Genomic DNA, 22874 nt, shown 5'->3' with positions numbered 1-22874 from the left:
TGTTCAAAGTGCGTATAAAATCTCAAATGATTGCCTCACTTGAGAAATAAGGTGTCTGTGGCCCATAAATCCATCATATGGCAGTACAATTGAATCAATGCTTCTGTTGTTAGGTAAGCACAATACTGACCAAACTGCATGTTGGGTTTTTTTTGCAAATGGATGAATGGTATGTGCATCACAGATCAGGCCCACATGTATAGGCTGACGGCTGTAGATTCCATAAGGACCCCACTCCACGTTGTTTTACAAAATGTCATTTAAGGCCATAACGTTCATGCAGACCTCCCAAGCTACAGAGGCTCAGATTCTATAAGCTAAGGTTAGGTCATCTTGTATTAGCATTTTTAATCAACCATTTTTTTTTTTTTTAACTCTTTCCCTATCTTTAGCCTCTGTGTCATCAGCTTTAAACCAAGAACATGAGCCCTTGTCAGGTGTGCCGGGAACAGGAAGGATCACAAAGACAACAAGGTGGACATCACATGATGACGGGAGCGATGTCATTGATTCACATGACAACGTGCATCATGCATTCTCCCACTCTTGAGCACCCGTGCTATTAATACACTCCAGCTGTCTTCCCAAAAGCCCCTGTGGGGATGAGAGCTGTAACACACAGCACATTATCAGTCAAATCAAATAATTTGGAAAAAGGTAATTCTAGGTCATAGCTTATTGCTACTGGAAACAGTGTGACCATGAAAAGGAATGCAGAAGTATGTGCAGTGTTGACAATGTGATACACCACCAGAGAGGATTTGAAAGCAGCCAGCAGTTGTGGTTGAATGCCGACTTGCAGGTTAAAGGGAAGTCGACCCAAAAATGTTCTTTACAAGAATATGTCCCATGCAGTCCCACAAGCCGAAACACGACATTCTGGAGATTATTGTGTTTGTAGAATATGACTTAAAGCGGAAATCAACCCGAACATATTTTTTTTCAAGAATATGTTCCCGGCAGGCCCACTAATTGAAACAGGGCATTCTGGTTAATTTTGCATTTGTGGAATATAAGGTAAGCAGCAAAATGAACTTTGTTTTTAGCCATCTCTGGGAGCGGCCATTTTGTCTTCTGTCAACTGAAAATGACATCACAACTGCTCACAACGACCAATCTCGAATTACCTGTTTTCTGAATCTGAGCCGTGATTGGTCGTTGTGATTTTTTTTTAGTATTTTTTTTATTTCTGTTCCGTTGTGCATATCATTTTATGGAATATTAAGAATGGCATATTGTGGTTGTGTAAGGTATGAACGTCATATTATTCGGTTCATCATTTTATTTGAATATATACGATGTGTCGGGACAGGATGATTGTGCTCAGTGAGAGAAATATTCAGGCCCACCCATTAGCCACGCTCTAGCTCCGCCCCTGGGTGCCGCGACTGCTTTAGGCCTTGTCTACACGTAGCCAGGGTTTTTTTAACAACGCGCTGGAAGACACATTAAAAAAACGCATCCACACGAAACCGCGGGAGTGCGTTTTCAAATGCATGCCAAGCCTCTGGGTGGCAGTAGTTAGCCAAATATTGTCCATTCAGAAGGAACTTCTATCCTTTGACGTCACTTCTGCGAAACCAAAAACACGGCGCCAAACTCGTTCGGGAGAACCGACAAGAGGTCAGAATTGCTTCACAAAGATTGCGGACAAATAAGTAAGCAACAAGCGCATAGAGAATGGCTATAACCAACGCAGCGCCGTGAGAATCCATGTAAACTCGCATGAAATCACAAGTCGCGCAATGACGTCAAAGCATTGTTGTCGCACGGTGACGACATAAATCATCGGGTGTAACCGTCCACAGCAAAACGCAATCCGGAGATATCCGCAAATCTCCACTGCGGCGGAGTTTTGCTTTTCACTGAATTCATCTGTTTTTATGCATCCTATTTTGCCAGTTACTGAAAAAAATGGCATCACAGGTGCTGAGAGCCCAGGTAACAACCAATCACGGCTCAGCTTGCAAATGTCACATGACCCAACTCAGAAAAAAGGTGAGCTGTGTATGGTCGTTTACTCTGCCCTGAGCAACTTTGATGTCATTTCCAGTCGAGAGCAAGTGGCAAAATGGCCGCGCCCTGAGAAAAACGTGTGGATTTTGCTGCTTAATACATATTCCCCAAACACAATATTAATCAGAATATTGTGTTTAGAATAGCGGGGCCATTATTGTAAATGTTTCAGTTCCGCTTTAATGTATACGATTCAATCACAAATGATTTCCAGTTCACTGTAGAACTGTAAACTCTCTTGGTGACACTGTGCCCAAATAATCAAGGAATGCAATATTTTGACGGCCTTCAACCCTCAACCAGTAACGGCTTCGTGTGCACGTACCTCGCAGTCACGACAAATATAACCTCCGAGGTGACATTGTGGAAAGTTCAGCAGTTTGTTTGTATAACTAGTCAACAGAAAGCAAAACCGGATGTGATTAAGTCAAGGGCAGCTTAGTTGGGAGGCTATTTAGAGGCTTTAATCAAGAGCACATAATCAGCCTGGGAGTCAACAAACACATTTGTATACATGGGGAATTAATGAGGTCAGTGACTCAGACACACATGAGGCTCACACGCCTTCACTGACACAGGCATAACAAAGCGGACAGGACACAAGACGGAGGAAAAACACCAACTGAATTCAGAAGGACAGCATGTAGTCACCAGGGAACGGGTACATGTGTCGGACCGGCTTGGTGCACACGGTGCCACCCACGTCCGCCCTATGGGCACACTCGTCGGTATCAGTCCGGCAGGCTCCACAGTGGCAGCTGAGGGCTACCGGGTAGGTGAAGGCGGCACTGGCCGCTGCAGGACATCCGGGCAGCTGGGCCGTGCGGTACTCCACCCTATCGTAGGTGCAGCCTGTCTGGATCAGGAAGCGAGAGCCGAATGTGTCCCTGACGTTGCTGTCCTGCTCACCGTACACAAGCAGCACAGTGTTGGCATGTTAATATGGAAACATAAATGAAAAACAAATTTGCCTGTCCCAGATATTTTCAAGACAATGACTTATTATTTAATTAAAACTTCACTGAGTGATAGTTCTTCAACCATTTACACACACGGGCCTAAATGTAATCTGCATTTCGGGGCACTTATTATTCCGTGAGCAAAGGTAATGTGATTAGCCTCTGCACGGACACAATAAAGCAATAGACCAATTTTCTCACCCTTAAAACCTGACGGCTTTCTTTGATGCTTCCACTCACCAAGTAGCTGGTGATTGTAACTGTTAGTTTGAGTTTGATTACATGATAAACTCCTAGAAATAATGTTTTTCTGGGTTAATTTTTTTGGTCAATTGAGAATGATGGTTTTATCTTAATTTGTGACAACACAGTGACCCTTTTTGTACAAACGCTGTAATGTACATATTTTACATAATGTACATATTTTATTTCTTGGGAGGGTTGCTAATGCTACAAACATATTTCCTGTGTTTGTGTACTGTATTAAAACAGACTGAAATAACATTACAAATCTAATCTGTTGATTTTGAACTTTTACACAGTAATATCAGCCCTTCTTAGCTGCTTGTGAAATGTGCTCGTGTCCTGGGTTTGTCCACATCCCGTACCCCCCACCCCCCTCTCCCCATCCATACAACCTAGTGATGCCCCAGACATATAAGAATAACATTACTACAGGCAATTTGAGCAGATTTGTTATTTCAGTAGTCTGTATCAAAGTGGGGCGGCACGGTGGTCGACTGGTTAGCACGTCCGCCTCACAGTTCAGAGGTCGTGGGTTCGATCCCGGCTCCAGCCTCCCTGTGTGGAGTTTGCATGTTCTCCCCGTGCCTGCGTGGGTTTCCTCCGGGTACTCCGGTTTCCTCCCACATTCCAAAAACATGCATGGTAAGTTGATTGGACTGTCTAAATTGCCCCTAGGTGTGATTGTGAGTGCGGATGTTTGTCTCTGTGTGCCCTGCGATTGGCTGGCAACCGGTTCAGGGTGTCCCCCGCCTACTGCCCAAAGACAGCTGGGATAGGCTCCAGCACGCCCGCGACCCTTGTGAGGATAAGCGGTATGGATAATGAATGAATGAATGAATGAATGTATCAAAGTGGTAGCCCTTCGCATTTAGCAGTACCCAAGAAGTAGCTCTCCGTTTCAAAAAGTAGTGACCTGTGCTCAGGAGCATGCAAATAAAAAAGTGCAGGGGAAGTCAACGCAAACATTTTTTTTTTTCAATAATATGTTCTATGCAAGACCACTAGTTGGAACAGGGCATTCTGATAAATATTGCGTTTGTGAAATAAGTGTTAATCCACTTGTTTTTAGCCATCTCGGGGGGGGGCATTTTGTCTTCTGTCGACTGAAAATGACATCACAACTGTTCACAACGACCAATCACGGCTCAGATTCAGAAAACAGGTCAGCCGTGATTGGTCGTTGTGAGCAGTTGTGATGTCATTTTCAGTCGACAAAAGACAAAATGGCCGCCCCCGGAGATGGCTAAAAACGAGTGCATTTTGCTGCTTATCTTATATTCCACAAACGCAAAATTAATCAGAATGCCGTGTTTCAACTAGTGGGCCTGCTGGGAACATGTTCTTGAAAAAAATATGTTTGGGTTGATTTCTGCTTTAAGTCATATTCTACAAACACAATAATCACCAGAATGCCGTGTTTCGGCTTGTGGGCCTGCTGGGAACATATTCTTGAAAAAAACATGTTTGGTTTGACTTCCGCTTTATGGATCATTACAATGGCGAGTCTCTTCTCTCATATTAGATGTCTGTCATCGTACCATGCCTGAGCTATGAAAGCCAGTCTGGCGCCGCAGGGCATCCAGATTGACAGAAAATATAAATAACAGGGAAGAGTATAGTAGTCCAAGTAAAAAGAAGTAGAAGTAGAAGAAGCCAGGCTAACCATTTGCTTGTTTAGCAACTTAATTGTAGCTACAAATGCTTCTCTTTTGCGTTGAATGACAATACAATATACAAACAACTAGTTGCTCCTCTGACTCTTTTCGAGAGGTATCAAAATTTATAACTAATCAATTATCAAATTAATCAACAACTATTTTCGTTTAGAGACATTGTTTAACTTAAAATTGTCCAAATCTCAGATTTTAATAACTGTTTTTAACAGTAAATCTGCACGATTACCAACTACATACTGGTACTTCTCACTCTTTGGACATGTTTTCATCAATTATCTTTTTGGCGGCCACTTTGTCATTTTTGTCAACTGAAAATGACATCACAACTATTCAGGGCTCAGGTCACAACCAATCACGACACATCACATGAAATCACATGCCTGAGCAGTTGTGATGTAATTTTCAGTCGACAAAAACGAGAGGATTAACTCTTATTCCACAAACACAATATTTATTAGAATGCCTTGTTTCAACTAGTGGGCTTGCATAGAACATATTCTTGAAAAAAATATGTTTGAGTTGACTTCCCACTTTAAAGAAGACATATTTTGGAACATTTACTTTTTAATTGTTTGTGTACAAATAATATAGGATTGTGCCTGCCATCAATTGAGAAATTAAACAACAAACTGTCTTTTCCGCTACTCAGCCAGTTCAATTAAAATAGATTTTGAATTGATCACATAGGTAAGTGTTTAATAAAATTCCTTTCATTTTCAAAAATAGAATTTACAAACCATTTATTGTATTGTCACCTCCTGTTTTCTAACTGACGTCCGACAATGCAAAGCAAACACACTACGAACATATTCTTGAAAAAATTATGTTTGGGTTGACTTCCTCTTTAAGTCAATGCAACTATACATGGACCGTCAGATTTGACAGGTATGGCCCACATTTTTGGGGTTGCTCCACCCAGAGTGTGTAAATGACAGTTAGTGGATGGGAGAATCCGCACAACCAGAAAAACGTGCAGCTAAATGTCATTTCTCACTTAAGCACACAGTAGAATATGGCCCTATAAGAACAGCAACAATGCAGCCAAATTTTTCTTCATCGTGTCTCTCACTTTGAAAGATTTCTTTCGATGTTAAATCATATGAGTGTACCCTGTTTTAATTGAGTGCTTATGGGATTAGAAAGGAAGAAGTTATATTTGGGTGCAAATCTGGATGAAGGTGCAATCCCTGAATTTTTCTTTGCTACATTTGTTAACATTGTGAGATTGCATTGTGGTGCATTGTTCCAGTCTTTGAATTCTTCTCCAATAAAGCATGACTCTTAACCGAATGCAAGATATTCTACGTTCTGGTTGTCGAGTATGTACAGTACGCACCCTGGAGTAGCAAAATCCCATGCAGATGGTGGTGTTGATGGCCACGCAGAAGTCACACTCGGGCTTCTCCACGTACAAGGTGTAATCGGTGGCTATGCACATTGGCACTGCCGGGCTGCAGAGCAGCAAGAGGAGGCAGCAGGTGAACACGGCAGCGTTCATCTTCAGCCAGGGTCCGAGTCACGGCGTCACCTAGCAAAGGATGAGAAGATTAAAGTATGTCATTTTAGTATGTTCTCATGTTCTCTCTTCTGCATCACCTGCTCAAGAGACACCTGGCTATGCGGCAACTAAAAAGAATCCTTGGGGCACTTATATACACAACGCAGTATACATAATGTATTGTCTGTTGTCTTGTCTACCTTTTTTCTGCAGTCTGTGATCTAATGGAACCCCTAAGGAATAGGGCCATTACGCTGATGACATGAATTACTTATTATGTTCGCTTAGTATTCAGTTAAAATAATTTCCACCAGTTTCCATGTGTGTTGAGCAGAGCTGCTCCGTGCGGTGTTATCAGATGTGCTGCAGGAAATTATTCAAATTCACTTATTTTGTCAGAAAATTATCATTTATTTACTACTAAATAAATGTTGTGTGTTGTGACTGGTTGTTCTTTGATGCATCAGTTGCTATGCATGCTATGGTCATTTTATGCTTTGTCCTATAGGGCTGATGTCTCACCGTATATACACTCGGGTTACTCAGTGACACGTTATTAGGGCATCAAGTTTTCTTTTGAGTCAGAATCATGTCAGCATTTTTCCATATCTTCTACATCCAGCCCCTACTCTCTGTGGTAGTTACTTTGCTTTTTCATAGACAAAGACTTTTACTTTTGAACTCCCGTGTCATGTCTGCTTCTGGGTCCAAGTTCTGCTCCTCACGTAACATAACATATTGTTCAGCTATTCAAGCCAGCGACGTACAGTGCCAGGCAGAATAATTCAATTAACTGCCCTTCCACTAGATGACAGTCCTGATTAACCTGTGTGTGTCCACCTGTTGCCAACTTAACCATTCACAGTATCTTATCTTTGAGTTCATGTGAAGATTACACACTTAACTGTCATAGTCTGTCTTTCGAGTTTGTTTTTTGACTTTAGTTTTAAGTTTTTCCTTGTGCTCCTTTTTCTGTCTCTCGTTAGGTTATTGATTCCACCTGTGCTCGTCATCCCGGTCCCTGGTGTTAGCCAATCAGCTCCCTTCTACCCTGTGTCTTGTCCAGGTGTTCCTCGGTGTATCATCAAATGGTCTGTATTTAGTTGCCCGCTTTCTTTCAGTCCTCGTGGGTTCATTGTGAGTTGTCAATTGTCTGTCATGCCTGAGCCCTTTTCCCCCCCCGAGCCCTTTTCCCCCCCCGAGCCCTTTTCCCCCCCCGAGCCCTTTTCCCCCCCCCGAGCCCTTTTCCCCCCCTGAGCCCTTTGCCCCCCCCCCCCCCCGAGCCCTTTTTTCCCCCCCGAGCCCTTTTTTTCCCCCCGAGCCCTTTTTTTCTCCCCGAGCCCTTTTTTCCCCCCCGAGCCCTTTTTTCCCTGAGCGTTTGTTTAGGTTCTTCCATATTTGTTGTTTTTGGACTTGATATTTTAGTTATCCCAGTGCCTTGTTTCCTTTAATTAAATACTTAATATTGCACTGAATTTTTGCATCCTATCGCCCTAGGTTTGGGTCCTCCTCCACGCTAAATACAACACTTAGCAAGTCTATTTGTGAGTAAATTTATGTGAGATCATTAGTTAAGTGTACAGCATATGTTTTTTGTTTTTTTGACATTTTGGTTTGATGGTGTGCCGCAATAGTTTTCCTATGTAATGTGTATGTGTCTCAAAAGTTGGGAAACACTGCACTAGAGGCCCTACACTCCTCGTTTTTGCTGGAAGGATTGGATATTATGAGCCTATTAAATATTAAACCGAGGTTCACTTCATCTTGCAAAGATGCTCTAATCTCTCTCATTTGTGTAAACATTAATCCAGGGAATGTGTCTTCACACTTTTCTTGTTTTGTTTTCTGTCTATACTGTTGTCAGTAAAACACTAGGCTACAGTGAATGGTCCACAAAGTTGCCACACACTTAAATGTGTTATCTAGTTTCAGGAGCATAAAAAAAAAATAAAAATATTATAAATTTGAAAAACTCTGTACTCTATAAACTCAAAGATACCGTGATGTCCTTATCTAACTTATTGTTGAATCATTGTCGAGCATGTTCGAGGCATGTGCTTTTTGTGACCTGACAATGATGCTTTTAAACTGTTCTGTTATCATACAGGTGGGATCCATTGGAAACACAGAGTACTCATTATAACCATAGGGAGCATTTGATGAGACTCCACCATTTCACTCCCCCAAATGCCAAAGATTTTTCATTGAACTTCATATTTTTTGTACTGTATTAAGTAGATGTTGTTAGAAATGCATGCTGGATGACCTCCCAAACTTTTTTTTAATATGAATTAACTGCAAGAAAACAATATACAGGTACATGCGAACAGCAAAATACAGTATGTGAGCTTGCTGACAGGGTGAACATTTTTGGATAATCATTAGCATTTTAATGAGCACAAGGTGGACCTTCACTTAGCAACATCATTCAGTTAGTAAAATGACTGTGTACTGTTTAACAAATATATTCAGAAATTCTGAAGGTATACTTCAGTATCAATTCATATTTCACTATGACAGAGTGGACATGTTAAGATGGACATCTAACTATGCACATACCGTATAATATGCAATTGCAAGTGTTGTTGTTGTCCTTTCGGCATTTCCCCTCAGGGGTCGCCACAGCGAATCAAGTGCACGCTCGATTCGCATTATCGATTTGGCAAAGCATTTTACGCCGGCTGCCCTTACTGACGCAACCCTATTAGCAGGGCACACACACAGACACCATTCATCACTGAGCGGGAATCGATCCCATGCTGCCCGCACACAAGTCGGGCGCGTGTACCACTACTCTATCAGTGACTGTATGCAATTGCAAGTATAATTATTTATTTTAATCGGCAACTATCCACTGTTTCAGCCTCCACTGAAGAATGATTAAATAAAATGTTGGGTGTTATGTCATTAAAACATACTTATTTTACTGCATGTTATTTCATAATGAAAGGATGGACAGCAATTTCAAGGACAAAAAATTGTCAATATGATTATGAAAATATAATTGTGTATACATGATTAAAATGCGTTGTTTTGGTCAAATAGCGTAGAATGAAGCAAACACATTTTAAGAGACCTGTCATTGTCCCTATATGTTTTCAAATGTTTGGCCTCGTATGAGGCCTCAAAGTTTGATTATTCGGATATTTTTTCACGATGACTGAGTAATTCACACTAAACACACACTATAGTGATTTTAACCCATGAAGACAAATGTGTTGGTCAGGTGATATTAATTGATCTTCTGTAGCACCTGTATTTCACACCTAGTCAAAGTCAGTCCTCTTGCACCGTAGGTCAACAAATATTAATATGTTAGTTGAAGCATTTACTAAACCTGATGAATCAACTGAATTACTTCATTAATTCAAGTTGAATTAAATCACCCAGAAAAAGCCTGTTATTGTATATAATGTTGCACATAGTACAGGAAATTTGTTGTAAAGTATACAAAGGTATCTTTACTTTTACCACATTTGACCTGCCAAATTATTTAAAAATAGAAAAATAAAAAAGCTCCACTGTGCATGATTTAAGTATAAAAAAAATACCAGTGGAGTGATATTAAATAATGTGACCATCTGATGATATCATTATGGTGATCCAGCTGCCTTCTTATATAAGCAATAGGTAGTTAGCAACCTGGAGCTGCTCATTTATGGGAAATGTTTCACTGAGGGTGTATCTTTTGTTTGACATCAGAACAACAACAACAGATACACCACAGTCAATACTTTATTTATGTATTTTTTTAATATTTGCACGAGAAGGAGAAGACAGCTAACCACAGCCCCAGGCTGTCCTTGATAGATTATTAACAAAGTGAAATAATCTTTATGGTCTTCAGGGAAGCTCTTGCGAGGCAGAGGAGTGTCAGTGTGAATCAGTGCTGGTGACTCCACGGCGTGCGCATGTATTATTTGTTTTCGATCAGCTCCGAAAGGACTTTTTCTCTGAGTGTCTACTTTTTGGGATCTCATTTTTTTCACAAGTGTATTATTTTGAGATATTCCATCTTCAAGAATCAAGCACAAGGCATCCTCCGCACCTGAACTTACCATGACTGGCACGGGTGGCCCGGTGGCCACCTTCTCTGTGTGGGACTATGTTGTGTTTGCCGGTATAATTGTGGGCTCTGCTGGCATTGGCCTCTTCCAGGCCTTTCGAGGACGCAAGGAGAACAGCAGTGCAGAGTACTTTCTGGGCGGGCGGCAAATGACGGCGGTACCTGTGGCCATGTCGCTCACGGCCAGCTTCATGTCCGGCGTCTCCGTCATTGGCATGCCGGCAGAAGCGTACTCGTACGGAACGGCCTTCTGGCTCATCAACATCGGCTACGTCTTCACGTCGATTGTCACTGCTGAGATCTTTGTGCCGCTTTTCTACCGGCTGGGGATCACCAGCGCCTATGAAGTAAGAGGAAGACAAACAAATATAATTCTAATGTAAACTTATCAATGGAAACCCTCCCACAGATTTTAGAAAATACAACAAAGTTATCTCCAAATACTTAATCTTCATATTTAATCCACAGACCTTGTTTGAGTTTTCAACCTTTGAGCTTGTTTGTTTGTAATTTTTAAGATTTTTAAAAACAGTTTTACCTCTCTTACCTCATTAAGGTTTCGTCATTAGTAAATCAATTCATTTTAATTTTCTATTCCTTCAAATTCCACTTCATTTGCATAATGCATGGCAATGGCTATAGACAATAGAGCCAAAGAGTAAAACTGGATGTAAACAGTTTATTATTGACGTGCATAACAACCTGAACCTGGAATTTACAAAATCAGATATAAATCCACACTCCTGGAAAGCTCCATTACATTTGCAATCACACAGCTAAAATGGTTCAAAAAGGTAGCCAGGTGGACACAAATGGCCAGCATAGAGCTCAGAGGATTATGAATGAAGAGGTGCTAGTAAACGTGCAACAGGAAGTCAAAAATAAGGTACTCTAAAAACAGTCGGGTTAAAAATAACACAATTTGGGGTCAAAATTGGACCAATCCACAAATTGGGTCAATTTGACCCACCTTCTTGTGATGTTTTGTCCAAAACTACCCATTTTTGAGGTTGTTTTAGCAGAAAACAACCCAGAAAGTTGGGTCAAATTGACTCAAGTAGTGGACCCTTTTTGACCCCAAATTGTGTTATTTTTAACTCAACTATTTTTAGAGTGCAAGTGAGATTTTTATTTGTATGACTCCCTTTCAATTCTAGTACCTGGAGATGCGTTTCAACCGGCTCACTCGCCTACTTGGGACTCTGATGTACACCATGCAGACGGTTGGTAATTCAACACAACTTAGCAAACACCCAACTTTGCACTATTCATCATGACAAACAACACCTGCCTTTGTTTTCTCTGCTGGTTATTTGGAAAAATGAAACATCTTTCCAATCTCCATGAATATAAATGGCAAGCTTGTGTTGTTTCCAATCCAATCAACTAATGGCGGCCTCTCATAACAGGTCCTGTACACCGGTTTGGTCATCTATGCTCCAGCTCTTGCTCTGAATCAAAGTAAGTCAGCAAAGAATACATTTTAAAGCTTTGAAACATCAATCTCTGATGAGTGACATTTAATCCGAGCTGTTTTTTTCTTATAAATTCATACTCATTTGTTAAAGGGACTGTTTTCCCTTATGTTCTGTGTCAACACAACAAAACCTAGAAATATGCTATTAAGTTCTTGACGAAAGAAAATCAGGTATTTAGTTCAGAAAAATCTGGAATAGCAGGGAATTTTAATAGTCAAAAAGCACTGATTTACTGTATTTGTGGGAGGTGTCTGTAGAAGAGCAAACAAGGAGGTTTGCAGGAAGGCAGGCGACTAGTGTCTCCAGAAGCAGATAGAGGAAATAGATACAGTACTATATGCTGACAGCCAACAGAATGGAGGAAAATGTCTCCCAAAAACAAGATAGTGGACACAAACTACACCTAAAAATGCAAGCGAAGCAACTGGAATCATGATTGTCTGAGGCTATGACAAAACAAACAAACAAATGGTGAGTAAATTGTCTTAGTGACTCAATGACATGCGCCAAATTACTGTGCTGTATTTCTGTAAATAGTGGCCAGGGAAATTTATTTACTCAACTCAACTGCAGATGATGGGGAGGCATCTCCATAGGCAAGCATTTTTTTGTACAACAATTCCAAATCAGCACGTGTGCGCTAGCTGCTCTTACGGTATGACATGTACTCCAGTAGACCAACACAGCACACGGCACACTTAAAGCGGAAGTCAACGCAAACACTTTTTTTCAAGAATATGTTCTATGAAAGCCCACTAGTTGAAACAGGGCCTTCTGATAAATATTGCGCTTGTGGAAAAAGTGTTAATCCACTCGTTTTTAGCCATCTCTGGAGGCGGCCATTTTGTCTTCTGTCGACTGAAAATGACATCACAACTGCTCACAACGACTAATCACGGCTCAGAGTCAGAAAACAGGTCAGCCGTGATTGGTCATTTTCAGTCGAGAGAAGACAAAATGGCCGCCACCAGAGATGGCTAAAAACGAGTGCATTCTGCTGCTTAACTTATATTCCACGAACGCAAAATTAATCAGAATGCTGTGTTTCAACTAGTGTGCCTGCTGAGAACATATTCTTGAGAAAAATATGTTTGGGTTGACTTCCGTTTTAAGAATCATTATAACGGCGGGTCTCTTCTCCCATACTAGATGTCTGTCATAGTACCATGCCTGAACTATGAAAGCCAGTCTGGCGCCGCAGGGCATCCAGACTGACAGAAAATCTAAATACGGGGGAAGACTATAGTAGTACAAGTAAAAAGAAGTAGAAGTAGAAGAAGCCAGGCTAACCATTTGCTTATTTAGTAACTTAATTGTAGTTGCAAACGCTTCTCCTTTTCATTTCTGTTGCAATGAATGACTTGAATGAGACATTTTATACAAACAACTATTGCTCCTCTGACTCTTTTCGAGAGGTATCACAATTGATAACTAATCAATTATCAAATTAATCAACAACTATTTTCGTTTAGAGCCATTGTTGAACTTAAAATTGGCCAAATCTCAGATTTTAAAAACTGTTTTTAACAGTAAATCTGCACCATTCCCAACTACATACTGGTACTTCTCACTCTTTGGACATGTTTTCATCAATTATCTTCAAAAAAGTACAATATCTTTAGAAACTCATTTCTGATTTCACTTTACAGGGTCTTTATTAACAGAACTGTAATGCACTCAGCAGTTAACTCATGAACGGAACGAACTGAGATAATAACACTTACTTGCTAATGGGAAAAAGTTGACACCGGCTTAACAGTCATGTGCCTTTCTGATTATTTAGTCACTGGAATGGATCTGTGGGGAGTGCTGGTGGCTACAGGGGTAGTGTGCATCATCTACTGCACTTTGGTTGGTAAAGCACACTCACGTGTTTCCATGTTTACTGTGACATGTTTGTACTGCCACACTAAATACCTCTGAGCCTCATTTTTGCTTGTCTGCTCAAAGTGGTTGAAGTCTATCATCAGTGTTGGTGTCGTCTTCAGGGTGGCCTGAAAGCTGTCATTTGGACAGACGTGCTACAGCTGGTGATCATGCTGGCCGGTTTTGTGGTCGTAATAGCGAGAGGGGCCGTGCTTCAGGGAGGCTTGGACAAGATTTGGGAAGACGCCAGACAAAGGGGCAGACTTGAGACATTTGAGTAAGGACGGTCGGGTAGGATATCACTGTTGTACAAATGTGTTATCTGTTTAAGAATCAAAAAATACAGGGGGTGCTCGGTTCACTCGATCCCATCATATGACTTTATGAGGCTACAAATGTATTGTCACACTAAGGCACAAGACCAAGAAAAATCATTTAAAAACCTTTTCCACCAATAATGTGGCCTTTAACCTGTACAACTCAATTCCATCAGGAAAGAAACCTGTTTTATCAAGAAGGGCAATATGGCTGCACAGGTGTGCACATCCTCTTATTACTGGGGTGTTGCTGTTTTCAGGATTAACCACTCACATTCAAACTCATGTTAAATGGCAGTCAGACACTTCTGCTGCCAATTCAATTGATTGTTTTGATATTTTTGGCCTATAGGAGTGTTTTGGAATTTGTAAACCGAGAACCCCCTGTATACAACATTTTCCACTTACAAGCTGCCTTTTATTTTGGGCCTGGCTCAGCTTTGACCCTGATCCCCTGAAGCGACATACTTTCTGGAGCATCATTCTAGGCGGTAGCCTGACGTGGATGTCTGTCTACTGTATAAACCAATCCCAGGTGCAGCGCTACATCTCATGCAAAACACTGTGCCATGCCAAGATGTGAGCGTTCCTGCACCCTACATTTTTTTGCATTATTATTACTATTATTTAGTAATAAATTCCCTGACGGCACCTCTCTCTCCTCACCCAGGTCTTTGTATGTGAATATGGTGGGCTTGTGCGTAACTCTCAGTCTGGCTATGTTTTCTGGCCTCACCATGTTCTCCATTTACAAGAACTGCGACCCGTTCACCAATGGCGATGTTGGTTCCACAGACCAGGTAGCCGCCACTTCAAAACCCAACCATTACACAGGAGCCTATGCGTTGTATAACATTCTCTTTGTCTGAATGTCTTTGCAAAAACCAAGTTGCTTCCCTACCTGGTCATGGACATCTTGGGTGCCTACCCCGGAATCCCTGGTTTGTTTGTGGCTGCTGCATACAGTGGGACCCTGAGGTGAGGCTAAAGAGAGAGAAATGCATTGATTTAGAGCAGGCGTGTCCTAACTTTTTTTTCCCAAGGGCCATTTGGAGAGGCTTTCCGTCAAATTTATTAAAATCACTCCACACAGTTGTACAGCTGTTGTTTGATTAAAACTAGAATGTAACTAATTATAGTGCAGACTTCCACCAAGGGTGAAAAATTAATAAATATCTCAATATAAATAAATACCGACCTGGAATAAGGGGTAGACAATGGATGGATGGATGGAAATAAATAAATATAAAAAATATTTTATATAAAATATAAAAAGTCATAGAGCTTTGCATTTGGGTTTGTCTATGTGTTAGTTAATGGGCAACTTCCCGGTTAGTGGAGGATGGGGAAAGGACGAGACATGCCAATATGATTCTTTGGGTTGGACAGTTGGTATCATTGACTCACACTTACATATTTGTATATAAGGTTACACATTATTTTTGAATGGCTGCTGACACGCAAACAGAGATAAGCGATGTATGGCGTACATGTTTGAAAAGGTGTTTCCACCTGTACAAATTACGCTGACAGTGTACAACTTGACAGGTATGCATTTTTTTTGTGCTGTAACTGACTTATCTTTATTCATTGGGGCACTATTAATAAAAAAATTGTATTTTATCTGTATATAGTTTAGTTGTGATTTGACGAATCTAGCGCAAAATATAATCGATGTAGTAGTACTAGAAGTAGTGAGGTGTCGTACTCAAACAGGCAAACAGCACGGGGGATGTCAATTGTTAATTTAAGGGGCGAGAAATGGATGGTGGGCTACGGTGGGCCATAATTTGGACATTTTTCATTTAGTTCGCATGAAAACGACAGCAATCTCACAGGGCACGAAAATTCTGTCTTGGCATAAGAAATGAATGGTCCCTTTTGAATGCCACTGTCAAAGTTTGCTTGCAAAACAATGCTGTGCATGATGTTCCACACCTCAAAATTACAACCATAATTTTACGCTGACAACTGAGCATTCTTATCTGTTATCTTAGTAAAAGTACATTTTTGTGCTGGTGTGTCTTAAAAGTTAGGGCGGATGAGCAAATGAGCTGTGATTCATTCGGGAGGGCACTTCCAGATAAGCATGACTTGGCCCGCTTCGCTGAATGAGTGTCATTAAATAATAAAACGATCACAGATGCTACATGATGAGTGTGTGTTTTTCAGTACAGTGTCCTCCAGCATCAATGCCCTTGTTGCCGTCACCGTGGAAGACTTCATTCGTCCCGTGTACAAAAACATCTCAGTCAAGCAGACAACCTGGATAAGCATGGGCCTCAGTAAGTGTAGATAAAAAGGCGCAAATATATATATATATATATATATATATATATATATATATATATATATATATATATATATATATATATATATATATATATATATATATATATATATATATATATATATATATATATATATATATATATATATATGCGCGCGCAGACACACACGCACACAGGGGGCCAAATAGGTAGCACGTCCGTCTCACAGTGCAGAGGTTGTGGTTAGAACCCTGCCCCGGTTTTCCTGAGTGGAGTTTGCATATTGCCCCCGTGCCTGCGTGTGTTTACTCCGGGTACGTTTTCCCCCCACATTCCCAAAACATGCATGGTAGCTTAATTGGACACTCTAAATTGGTGTGTTTGTGAGTGTGAATGTTTGTCTCTGAGTGCCCTACGATTGGCAAGCAACCAATTCAGGGTGTACCCCGTCCACTGCCCGAAGAGAGCTAGGGCGCCCACGACCCTTGTGAGGATAAGCGGTTTGGATAATGGATGTACAGGACAGATAGATGGATGTACAGGATGTCCCAAAAGATGTACGCACACTTTAAAGCGGAAGTCAACCCAAACATATTTTTTTCAAGAATACGTTCCCAGCAGGCCCACTAGTTGAAACACGGCATTCTAGTTAATATTGCATTTGTGAAATATGAGTCAAGCAGGAAAATCCACCCCTTTTTGGTTATCTCAGGGGGCGACCATTTTGTCACTTCTGTCGACTGGAAATGACATCACGACTGCTCAGGGCTCAGGTAACGACCAACCATGGCTCAGCTTCAGAAAACAGGTCAGCCGTGATTGGTCGTTAAAGAGACGGTGGCCATGTTTTCCCTAACAAGTTCATTTTATATATTTTTTGATCAGGAAAATGAAAAGAGTTGCCATTTTCTATTTTAGCAATTCATTTAGGAGAAATTAGGAAATAAGTGACTCCATGAATAGCGGCTCTTGTTAATGAGATGAATGGCAGCGCCCCCTACCGTTCTATCCCTGTTCGGTCGGAGTCACGGGAGGAACCGATTACAAACTCTCCATTGGAAACCATTGTACTTTCAATGCTTATAATGTCCAAAAACTGTGATCAATTGGTACCATAAATGTGGACATCCTTACTAATGACTACTTCAACATATCAAAAGTATTAACCTCTCCGTGGGTGATTTGTATGACAATGAGGAAATGTGGAAGTGAGCAGAGCTACAAAGCTTTATGCTGGGACGAGCGCACACTGCTTTGTTGCTTAAAAAAAAAAAACACTGCTTCTTTGCTGATCACGGTTAGGCCGGGCGAGGCATTAAACACCAGTCAGGATATTTACAGAGACTGAAGTGGGAATGAGTAGACGTGCACATTTATTTGGATGAGGAATGGCCCCGGTTTTTCGACCTACAACACACCGTCCAATTTGGAACTTAACAGTCGAAATGGCAGGTTCCAAAGCAGCCACACTCGGCTGTGCAGTCAGCCTCGCTGGAACCTTTTGTTCGCTGAACATTGGCGCTTGTTCGATGAGGGCTTACCTCACTCTCACGCCGCTTCACTCAGGCAGAAGGTGGCGGCTGCAAGCAGTGTTGGACACCGCATGTGACTGCTTGGGAGGCAACCCCGCGACATGAAGACGCAGGCTCATTTTCACCTCCACACGCTGGGCGGACAGTAAGGAGCTAATGTTGTTGTTTTAACGGCCTGAAGCTAGCTGTTGCTATTAGCCGTCCCGTTATCCTACCTTTAGCCAGGGAGGGAAGGGGTTGGGGGTATAAAGATCCAATCTGCCTGCCCTGCTACTTGTTGCAAGCCGCCGTCTCCCTCTTGGGAGTTGACACGAGTTTAGCGTAAATCTAGTTTAGCTAAATGTCCGGAATATAACCAGTCGGGGTTCGTGTGCGCATTCATGCTCTTGTCCGCTTCACCTTGTGAAAGTGGAGGAGCAATCGCCACGGTATTTTTGATTTTGTGGAGGTGATCATGATGAGATCACGTTTTATGTCAATAAATCCAAATTATTGTGCAGAACACTTTTATACTTTGCCAGGTTGAAGTGGACAAGAGTAGTAATGTGCTTTTGCATTTTGGTGGCGATCGGTCGCTGTTTTAGGCAACAGGGTTTGCCTCCCTCCCGTGACGTAGACCGCTGAGACCGAAAACATAACATAAGCCACGCCCCAAAAGGGTGCAAGGCAATTTGTCGTAAATCTAATCACAAAAAAAAAGACCTTAAATCACGACAGAGTCTTTTCGGGGGGCACTTTAGTACTGACGTCACGTTTACATGCAAACCTATTATATAAGTGCCAATGTTAAGCTCACCCAAGTGACAAAACGGCCGCCCCCAGAGATGGCTAAAAACTGGTACATTAACTCTTATTCCACAAACGCAATATTTATCGGAATGCCTTGTTTCAACTAATGGGCTTTCATAGAACAAATTCAAAAAAAATACTTTTGAGTTGACTCCACTTTAAATAATTGTAAATTAGGTAAGTGTTTAATAACATTCCTTTCATTTTCAAAAATAAGAATTTACAAACCATTAATTGTTTTGTCATCTCCTGTTGTCTAACTGACGTTCGACAATGCAAAGCAAACACACTACGAAACAATGCCCTAGGTATTTGAACTTGAATTGTGTTTTCATACTTCCAGTAGGATTTGAATGAATTTCCTTTCTTCAAGTTTAGTCTGGCTGTCATCATTAATTCCAAAGGGTTTAATTTGCAAAGAAAAACCCTCGAAAATTGTTATCAGAAACTAAAGTGCGTATACATTTATTATTTTATCATTATTTTGATACTTAACCATCTTATTTTTTCAAAACTCAGGTATCAGATCCATTGATTTTTTTTCCACAGGATTATTTTATACACACTGCACTTTTTAATCGAATGTTGAACATTTAATTTTCTGTTTAATCAGTATTGTGTTCCTTTAACAACTAAGTACTTCTTTTGGTAGCTGCCTATTTCTGAAAATGTGTCTGTGAGCAAATCCTTCTGTAATTCTGTACCACTGTTATGACACAGAAACAGTGGGGCTGATTTAAAGAAGGAACATCTCCTGCTCTGGAAGGAGTTTCATAGTCTCTGTAAACATTCAACACCTCAAATAGTTGGTCAGAAAAAACGTTGGGTGTTTGGAAAATTTGCCAAATCTATCATGTAACAAGTTGGCAACAATGAGAAGTCATAGAGCTTTGCATAGCTTGCCACCAGTTGCCATAGGTATGAAAAACGATTCTGGGCTGGGCATTTGTATGAGACAGAACTGGCCACAAAACCACTTGATTTAAACTGTGTCACAAGTGGATGGTAAGTCTGATGTAATTCTTTATGAGAATTTTTACGAAAGAATGTCAGAGACCATTTATTAAAACACCTGGTGGCTGTTTTAAATTGTTGAAAAAAGGTGTATTGTATCGCCTTTACCTGAAATCTATTGTTTTGTCATTAGGTGTGTTCTTTGGCGCTCTGTGCATTGGGATGGCTGGAGTTGCTTCACAGTTGGGAAGCGTTCTGCAGGTAAACCTGACGGACACTGACACACTGACAGTTTAAGCTCTCCAGCGCAGTGTCCTGACAGTGTGTCTACAGGCAGCTCTCTCCATATTTGGGATGCTGAGTGGGCCACTTCTGGGGCTGTACCTATTAGGCATGCTTTTCCGCACAGCCAACTCAACTGTGAGTTGTACGAAAACACACACCGACACACGCCTGCTACCGCACCCTGTGGGAAGCAAGCATGAACATTTCAGCGCTCACATGTTGACTTTGCAGGGAGGCCTCGTAGGAATGCTCCTCAGCTTGGCGTTGACACTTTGGGTGGGGATCGGAGGTCAGATCTACCCACCGACAGCAGCCAAGACGAACCCTCTGCCAGTCAGCACTGCGGGCTGCAACAGCACACTCCACTACAACACGACCACGGTGGCTCCCTGGACCACTTCGCTACCCGAGTGAGACATATGAGACAACTAACCAGCATTCTTGTCATACGAGCACAAAGAGAAGTTGACTTAAGTAAATCAGCCATGGGGCATTTTTAACAAGATAAAAATCTCATGGCACATTGTTGAACAAAAATGTCACAAACATCGGTGCCTTGAGAAATGGGTTGAATTCGTTCTGTGACCACGCTTGTAACTTAAAGGGGAAGTCAACCCAAACAATTTTTTCCCCAGAATATGTTCTATGCAGGCCCACTAGTTGAAACAAGGCATTCCGATTAATATTGTGTTTGTGGAATATGAGAAATCCACCCGTTTTTAGACATACAAGTGGGCGGCTATTTTGTCACTTCTGTCGACTGAAAATGACATCAAAGTTGCTCAGGGCTCAGGTAACGACATTTGATGTCATTTTCAGTCGACAGAAGTGACAAAATGGCCGCCCCCTCGGATGTCTAAAAACGGGTAGATTTTGCTGCTTAACTCATATTCCACAAACACAATATTAATCAGAATGCCTTGTTTCAACTAGTAGGCCTACAACATATTCTGGTAAAAAGTATGTTTGGGTTGACTTCCACTTTAACGCACTCAAATCATTTTTCCCCATTGAAATGATTGAAATGCCATTAATTCTGTCCAGCCTTTCTCCCCAAAACTTATGTTTTTAATAACATAAATTGCACTCTATAATAATGTACTTTATAAAGATGTACAGTAATGGGAGGAGCAATGATTAATCAATAAATTAACAACTAATCAATTATCAATCTAAGCACGAATTATATTGATTATTAGAGACTATATTTAATTTTAAATTGTCCAAATTGAATTTCAGTCTCTCAACAGTAAATATTCTCAGACTTCTGTAGTCCTCAATGCAGACTTACTGGGCCCTTTTTTCCTTGCCCAGCACAAGTCTAACACAAGGTGCAGTCTAACTGTGTGCAAAGGGTGGAGTTTTTTCTTTTTCTTTTGGCATTTGCATAGACAGGCAGTTAGAAAAAGGCGTTGAGCGTTTGTGGGACAGAACACAGCCAACTTGATTCTCACCCAATCATAGCCCGTGAGCTATTTTTTTTTTTTAACTCTATTATGAATTTTTAGACAGTATGTATCGTTTGTGTTTTATAATATCAAAATGCCAACTTGCCCACAATATCGTGCTGATTGTCATAGTGTGAGGTTCATATCGTGATCATTTAATCGTATCACGACATTTGGATATCGTTACATCCATAGGCCAGGTATGACAATAAGTCAATTATAGTAAAGTTTTGTTTTACTGTAGCTGACAGTTAACCTAATAAAAATTCACCCACCACCCAAGCTAAGTTAGTTAAAGGCTGCTTTCTAATTATACAGTACACACAATACTGTATATGATAATCTATGGTTTCCTGTGTGTGCTTGTGTATCAGTGTTAGGCCCCCTTTGGCAGACTACTGGTACTCTCTGTCCTACCTCTACATCTCCTTCCTCGGTACATTGACGACCATTGTGATCGGCATCTTGGTGAGCATGATCACAGGTGAGGACCAGCCATCGACCTGCACTGTGACAAATGCATATTGTAACACAAGAAGACAATGCAGTAAATTCACCTTTTTTTAGGTGGCTGCAAGCAAAGCAAGATTAACTCCCAATTATTTGTAAGGAAAAGTGACTTGGTGTGTTTCTCCTGCAGCAGTAAATCAAAGGTAGTGCTTTGTTTTGTTTTGTTTGATTGAATTATTGAAAAGAAAAATTCAAGTCAAGGTAATCTTACCTCTCCATTACCCTCTCATGACAGGCTTCAGGAAAAACAGATAAGGGTGCGTCTGAGTTCTCCACAGGAGCCAACAAGTCAGGATTTGTACACCGTGACCCGACAAGTGCCGATTTTGTTGAAGCAACCAAACTATAATAATAATATTCAGATATTGTACCTCTGATATTTAATATAAATATTGTATCTTGGTTTTACATCCAATTACGTATTGAACATCAGATAATTCAAAGGTTAGTTTTTACAATTTAAGGCATGTATTATAACGGAAAGGAATGGTACTGCCCAATAATGTCTGTTTGAAATGTACAGTCGGACCCGGCTATTTGCGGGGAACAAATTGTAAATTAAATTGATTAAACTCATAAAATTCCTCAAAAATGCTGATATTCAATACACTTTGTTTTCCCTAAAAAACTGTCAAATGAAGTATTTTTTAAAAATCTGCAAATACGCAGGTGCTGAACCGTGAGTATGCAGGGATCGACTGTACAGTTTACCTGTGCTCTAGAAAGCGCTTCAGGAGTGCAAAATGCTGTACACGTGAAGTACTTGCAATATACTATTTCACCGTTTGATGTTCCTAAATCTTATCACCTTGTGGTCTGAAGGCAAACGCACAATACTGTATTGATGACAGAACAATATTTTAATTCTTTTACAAATAATTCTTCTACAGCTACTGCTGATGCACAATTCTACATTCACTTTTATTATGTTAAGTACACTTCCGGTCAGTAACACATGATTTTT

General features: G+C 40.9%; 2 protein-coding genes across 4 annotated transcripts; one reads left to right on the top strand and one right to left on the bottom strand.

Annotated features, from left to right (window-relative positions):
• Positions 1-2458: 2458 nt before the first annotated feature.
• On the bottom strand, positions 2459-7305 carry tshba (thyroid stimulating hormone subunit beta a). 3 transcript variants are annotated; one of them, XM_086041146.1, is made up of 3 exons: positions 7070-7305; positions 6234-6425; positions 2459-2917 (listed from the first exon to the last, which is right to left on the bottom strand). In XM_086041146.1, the coding sequence occupies exons 2-3, from the start codon at positions 6393-6395 to the stop codon at positions 2645-2647; spliced, it is 435 nt and encodes a 144-aa protein (XP_085897272.1). In that variant the 5' UTR covers positions 6396-6425; positions 7070-7305; the 3' UTR covers positions 2459-2644. The 3 variants fall into 3 exon arrangements, with proteins under 3 accessions (XP_085897272.1, XP_085897273.1, XP_085897271.1); XM_086041147.1 differs by lacking the exon at positions 7070-7305 and adding an exon at positions 6918-6945; XM_086041145.1 differs by lacking the exon at positions 7070-7305 and adding an exon at positions 6494-6513.
• Positions 7306-10454: 3149 nt separating this feature from the next.
• slc5a8l (solute carrier family 5 member 8, like) lies at positions 10455-22799 on the top strand. The gene is made up of 15 exons (XM_086041143.1): positions 10455-10808; positions 11619-11684; positions 11871-11922; positions 13723-13790; positions 13928-14082; positions 14561-14701; positions 14793-14922; positions 15012-15100; positions 16295-16407; positions 19861-19928; positions 20001-20087; positions 20184-20362; positions 21775-21884; positions 21968-22053; positions 22146-22799. Exons 1-15 carry the CDS (start codon positions 10455-10457, stop codon positions 22257-22259), a joined length of 1812 nt encoding a protein of 603 aa, XP_085897269.1. The 3' UTR covers positions 22260-22799.
• The last annotated feature ends 75 nt before the right edge of the window (positions 22800-22874 follow it).

The sequence above is a fragment of the Filicampus tigris genome, chromosome 9, assembly GCF_054856515.1.
Source record: "Filicampus tigris isolate MCC_2025a chromosome 9, RoL_Ftig_1.0, whole genome shotgun sequence".
Classification (NCBI taxonomy): Eukaryota; Metazoa; Chordata; class Actinopteri; order Syngnathiformes; family Syngnathidae; genus Filicampus; species Filicampus tigris.
Note: the sequence above shows the minus strand (reverse complement) of the source record. Positions and strands in the feature narration are given on the sequence as shown.

Coding starts and splice junctions, on each gene's coding strand:
- tshba (XM_086041146.1), bottom strand. CDS start 6,395: ATGAACGCTGCCGTGTTCACCTGCTGCCTCCTCTTGCTGCTCTGCAGC. Junction 2,918..6,233: donor TGGGATTTTGCTACTCCAGG/GTGCGTACTGTA, acceptor TACGGTGAGCAG/GACAGCAACGTCAGGGACAC.
- slc5a8l (XM_086041143.1), top strand. CDS start 10,455: ATGACTGGCACGGGTGGCCCGGTGGCCACCTTCTCTGTGTGGGACTAT. Junction 11,923..13,722: donor AGCTCTTGCTCTGAATCAAA/GTAAGTCAGCAA, acceptor CTGATTATTTAG/TCACTGGAATGGATCTGTGG. Junction 19,929..20,000: donor AGTTGGGAAGCGTTCTGCAG/GTAAACCTGACG, acceptor GTGTGTCTACAG/GCAGCTCTCTCCATATTTGG.